Source organism: Brassica napus, chromosome A9 (genome assembly GCF_020379485.1).
Source record: "Brassica napus cultivar Da-Ae chromosome A9, Da-Ae, whole genome shotgun sequence".
NCBI classification, from domain to species: Eukaryota; Viridiplantae; Streptophyta; class Magnoliopsida; order Brassicales; family Brassicaceae; genus Brassica; species Brassica napus.
In genome coordinates, this window is record NC_063442.1 from 5,388,225 (window position 1) to 5,394,224 (window position 6,000).

The following is a 6,000-nucleotide window of genomic DNA, read 5'->3' on the forward strand; positions in this document are numbered from 1 at the left end:
ATTGTTAACTGAGAGTAAATTAAATAGTACATTTTCAGATTCATTAACACAATATCAAATACCCTGCGTAGCAGTTCTATCACCGCAAATCTATCAAAGAACTCAACCATCTTAATTAATCTGTATATGAAAACTATGATAACGGTATATATTTTTATGGTATATTAATATTGTGCCGAGATAATTTTGAAAAGGGAAAATAATATCTGGATAAGCTATCTTCAGAAAATAGTCAATTTTGGTCCGATTAATGATGGACCATGATTAAAAATTCACTTACTGGATTCAAAACATTTTGAAAACAAAGTATTTAACCAATACGTCCATAATGAAGCTCCTAACATATTGTCTCATCCATGACATGGACAAAACATATAAGGATTATTACTACTCAACAAGATTATCCCAAAACAAACTCATGCATTTACATGTTTTCTTTTGGAACATCAATTTTATTTTATGTTTTAAATTCAACTATATTTACTTCGGTGAAACTATCAGCTATTTATTCCTTTTTATTGAACCGATCATCGAAAACCATTTATCATGTTCCTCTTTGACCTAAGCAACTTCAAAACAAAGTAATACACTCTTGTCATCATTAGTCACTATTCAATGGGTCAAAAAAAAAATTAAACTTATTAGAGTATAAAACATACGAACCCGGCGCGTAGCGCCGGAATACCACTAGTATAAAATATTTTTCAGTTGGGGGCATTTCATAGAAAGCATAAGAATTACTGAAGAAAATTTTAAAATGAGATGAGGACACGTGACCCCATACCTTTGGCTGTACGTCCACCCCTGGCATAGGTAAACTTAAGTGAACAAAAGTTTTCAATTTATATCATATTGGTTTTCTAATCCCTCAAGGCATGAGAATTCTATCAAACCACAAGCCGTCATTATAGTCTGAAACAAGTTGCAGTAAATATCATAGTTAATGACGTTAATACTAGACAGAAACATAGATTCTCAAGATAATAAAACAATAATAATCTCGGAGATAATACTAATAATTCGTATAATTGGATATATTATTTCATATTGAACATAGGAAAAATTATGGGAACAAAAGTCTTGATTTTTTGTCTTGGGGAACAAAAAAAGTCTACAAGCATTAAAATTTACGAAAAAAACAAAAATGAATTCAGAGACAAATCTCTGTCTGTCGAATTCAGAGATAAATCAAACAGAAAAAACTAAAGTGATCACTTTCGAAGCAGAATCTCACATTCAAATCAGAATAGTGGACAGGAGAGTCTGATAATAATATCTTATCGCTCAATTCCTCGACTCCATTTAAACTCTCTAACACCTTCACATTTCCACACAATTTAAGAAGATGACATATTCGTTTCTTTCCTCCACTGCTCCCTTCTTTATCGTTTTTCTGTATCTCGGTTCCTGCCACGTCTCCAATGGAGCTCAACAAGCTACTTACATTGTTCACATGGCTAAATCTCAGATGCCCTCGAGCTTTGATCAACACTCTCTCTGGTACGATTCCTCACTCCGCTCAGTCTCAGAATCCGCTGAAATGATCTACACCTACAACAGTGCAATACATGGATTCGCCACTCGGCTTACTCCCGAAGAAGCCGACTCGCTGATGACCCAACCTGGTGTCATCTCGGTTCGACAAGAGCAGCGGTACGAGTTACACACCACTCGGACTCCACTATTCCTAGGTCTAGATGTACACAACGGAGGCCTATTCCCCGAAACAAGCACATCTAGCAACCTTGTCGTTGGAGTTCTTGACACCGGTATTTGGCCAGAGAGCAAAAGCTTCTCCGACGAAGGATACGGTCCTATTCCGTCGACATGGAAAGGCGAATGCGAGGCTGGGACTAACTTCACCGCTTCGCTCTGTAACCGCAAACTAGTAGGAGCTAGATTCTTCGCTGGGGGTTACGAAGCAAGAGTGGGACCAGTCAACGAATCCATGGAATCAAGATCGCCTAGAGACGACGACGGTCACGGAACACACACGGCGTCAACCGCAGCGGGATCAGTGGTGGAAGGAGCTAATCTTTTAGGGTTTGCTAATGGAACGGCTCGTGGGATTGCTTATCGCGCTCGAGTGGCTGTTTACAAAGTTTGTTGGCAACCTGGTTGCTTCAGCTCAGATATTTTAGCTGGAATCGATAAAGCCATCGAAGATAATGTCAACGTTTTGTCTATATCTCTCAGCGGTCCAAGGACTGATTATACAGACGATATTGCCGTTGGAGCATTCGCGGCCATGGAAAAAGGGATCTTTGTTTCTTGCTCAGCTGGTAATCTTGGTCCCAGCCCTTTCAGTGTAACGAATGTAGCTCCCTGGATTACTACGGTTGGTGCTGGTACTATTGATCGTGATTTTCCCGCCCTTGCGATTCTCGGCAACGGGAAGAACTACACTGGAGTTTCGTTATTTAAAGGAGATGCACTTCCGGCTAAATTGTTGCCATTTATTTACGCGGGGAATGCTAGTAACGATGCTAATGGATATCGGTGTATCTCCGGAACACTAATTCCAGAGAAGGTAAAGGGGAAGATCGTAATGTGCGATACAGGAGGAAATCAAGCTAAGAAAGGTGAGGTGGTGAAAGCTGCTGGTGGACTCGGAATGATTCTTGCGAATTTGGCAGAGGAAGGAGAAGAAGTTCAGGCGGAGGCTCACTTTTTACCGGCGACCGCTGTGGGAGAGAAAGCCGGTGACATTATCCGCCGCTACGTCTTGACCGATCCGAATCCAACGGCTTCAATTGTGATCCAAGGCACTGTCGTCAACGTCAAGCCATCTCCTGTGCTTGCAGCTTTTAGCTCGCGAGGACCTAATCCCATAACGCCAAACATTCTCAAACCGGACTTGATCGCTCCTGGAGTCAATATCCTCGCCGCGTGGACCGGAGCTGTGGGACCGTCCGGACTAGCTTCTGATACACGCCGCGTGGAATTCAACATCATCTCAGGAACGTCCATGTCTTGCCCTCACGTGAGCGGTTTAGCTGCTCTTCTCAAGTCTGTGCATCCCGAATGGAGCCCCGCGGCGATTCGATCGGCTCTCATGACCACTGCTTACAGTACCTACAAAGACGGACAACCGATCATTGACATCGCGACGGGGAAACCTTCAACGCCGTTCGAGCACGGTGCAGGACATGTATCGCCAACGACCGCCGTCAATCCAGGACTAATCTACGATCTAACTACGGTGGATTATTTAGATTTCCTCTGCGCATTAAAATACAATTCGTCGCAGATCAGAGTCGTGTCGAGAGGCAATTACACTTGCGACTCGAGCAAAACTTACTCAGTTGCTGATCTAAACTATCCGTCGTTTGCCGTTAACGTCGACGGGTCTGACACGTACAAGTACACACGCACGGTCACAAACGTTGGAGGAGCTGGGTCATACTCGGTTAAAGTAACGTCGGAGACAACAGCCGCTAAGATTTCGGTTGAACCGGCGGTTTTGAATTTTAAAGAAGTGAACGAGAAGAAATCTTTTGAGGTAACGTTTACAGTTGACTCGTCTAAGCCGTCTGGGTCTAACAGCTTTGGGAGCATCGAGTGGTCAGATGAGAAACATGTGGTGGCCAGTCCAGTGGCAATTAGCTGGACATAGTAGTCAATTATGACTAACTTGAGAAAGAAGAAAGTCACAGATATTGTAGTGCCGTTTTTCATAAGAGCTCTGTTTAGTGAAAACTGCATGCAGTCTGTTTTATAAGCAATTTCTCATGAGACTTTAATATTTAATGAAAAGTAAAAATTGGTAACGACTATTTTAGCTGGCTAGTGTCTTATGACTATTTTTATTCAGGAAGGTCATCTCCAATGGTGCATCAAAATAAGAGAGACCATTAAAAAATAACGAAAATTTATTTCTAACGGTACATTATTTTGAGAAAAAAAAAGTATACAAACACTCTTCTTTCAAAATTTGAGAAAATACTATTCACAATCTCAGTTTGATGTTAAGGCTTTTTTATTTATTTAATGGTTATTTGCTTTTTGACAATTTTTATTTTATGCATAAACAAAATATTAACACTAAACATAACTTTTATAACTTTATATCAATTATGTATATACTGATTAAACTTCTTAAAATATAATTACCAATAATTAATTATTAAAATATACTTTATAATTTATAATTTTATTAATTATAATATATAATTAAAAGGAAATAAAATAGAAAACAATACCATTGAAATACATAACTAATACAAAGTTAAGAAAAAACACAACAAACTTAATACAACATTTAATAAGAATTGAGAGAGAAAATGAGGAAAACTATTAAAATAAATTACAAACTCATTTTAAATTTTATTTTATTTAGAGAAAAAAAGAGGGAAACCATTGGAGATGGTGTAAGCTGTGGACATTGTAGATACTGACAATTATATAAATTAGTTTATGAGATATGAAATATACTAGGCATGCATTAGTAGTTCATGATTGATTAATGGCTAATCTTGATTCACGTTGCATGAATGTGAACCACTCAACTTAGGAAACTAGACTTGTGATATTTGATTCTAGATAAATGTTGGTCGAAATCAGGCTTGTAATCAATTTGTGTATGCCCGTTTATCAATATTTTATAATATATAATATTAAAAAAAATATCTTCAAACAAACTATTAGATTGTATCGCTTTTGTTAAAAGGAAACTCACCTCTTTCCAGTGCACAATTTTGCAGAGAAAAATCCAAAAGAAAAGTAAAAGACTAAAAAAATCATGAATAGTAACTCAATTTAATAAACGTCCAATTAAAACCCTCATATATAATCTTATATATTAAAACAGAAGTCACAACCTTGATTCATGTGTGATTTTTTTTAAAATGAACCTAATGAACATATTCATAGAAATTCATATTACATTTTAATTCAGACTAAAAATAAATAGAATTTTTTAAACATTTTAATCATAATATCTTTTGATATCTTTTCATTTTAAATATAAATATATTTATTTTAAAATTCTAACAAATCTGTTTAAAAAGATTTTTACAAGATCTTTATTTTCGAAATTATATTTAAATATTTTTACTAATTTCAAAATTAGTTTAAAATATTATTATACATTAATATATTCAGTTATATAAAATAAAAAATAAAAATTATATAATATTTTATTTATTATATAATCATAATGAATGGAAAATTACATGTTTACCACTTTCATGGTACCATTTTTCATTTTTACCACCACTAGTGAGACATTTTTAAAAATACATTCTTCATTAAGTGGCAAAAGACTCTTATATCCTTGTTATTTATATATATAATAAATTATTATTTAAATAAAAAATAAAAAAAAATAAATAAATAAAAAAAAATAAATAAATAAAAAATAATTTTTTTTTATATTTTCGAATTATACTTTTTCAAATTCGAACTTTTTTATAAAAAAAAATTTTGAATTTTTTTTTCAATTTTTTTTTATTATTTTTTTTTAAATTTCTTTTTGAAAAACGAAAATTGTGTTCGAAACTATTTTTTTAAAAATTTTATATATTTTTTAAGTATTTATATATTTATTAGAATCATAAATTTCACATTCCAAAAACCATACTCCACCCCCCCCCCCTCAACTCTAAACCCTAAGTCTAGATTAGTTAACCCTAAGGGTATAATTGTATTTTACCCTTTATTAAAAGTGAGGGTAAAAGTGGTTAGTATAAACATGAACAGTGGTACTATGAATGTGGTATTTGTGGTAATTTCCCCATAATCAATCATATTAAAATAAAATTATTATATTAGACTAAATATAATAAAATTGTATTAAATTTACCTATTTATATATTCTATTTTCGTAATTATAAAATATTTATGTTCAAAAATAAAATCTAATATGTTGGTAAGATGAGTTTACATTATCAAACTATATAATACATGTATAAAAATTAACATGTATTTCTTTAAAGTTAATAATATAAAATCTTTGTAACTACTTTCATCATAATATATTTTCATTTTAAATATAATATA

The 6,000-nt window shown here is 34.1% G+C and overlaps 1 protein-coding gene across 1 annotated transcript; it reads left to right on the forward strand.

Moving 5' to 3' along the window:
• The first annotated feature begins 1,071 nt into the window (after positions 1 to 1,071).
• LOC111200659 (subtilisin-like protease SBT1.7) lies at positions 1,072 to 3,776 on the forward strand. Its single transcript, XM_022691891.2, has one exon. The coding sequence runs from the start codon at positions 1,346 to 1,348 to the stop codon at positions 3,614 to 3,616; it is 2,271 nt and encodes a 756-aa protein (XP_022547612.2). The 5' UTR covers positions 1,072 to 1,345; the 3' UTR covers positions 3,617 to 3,776.
• Positions 3,777 to 6,000: the final 2,224 nt, after the last annotated feature.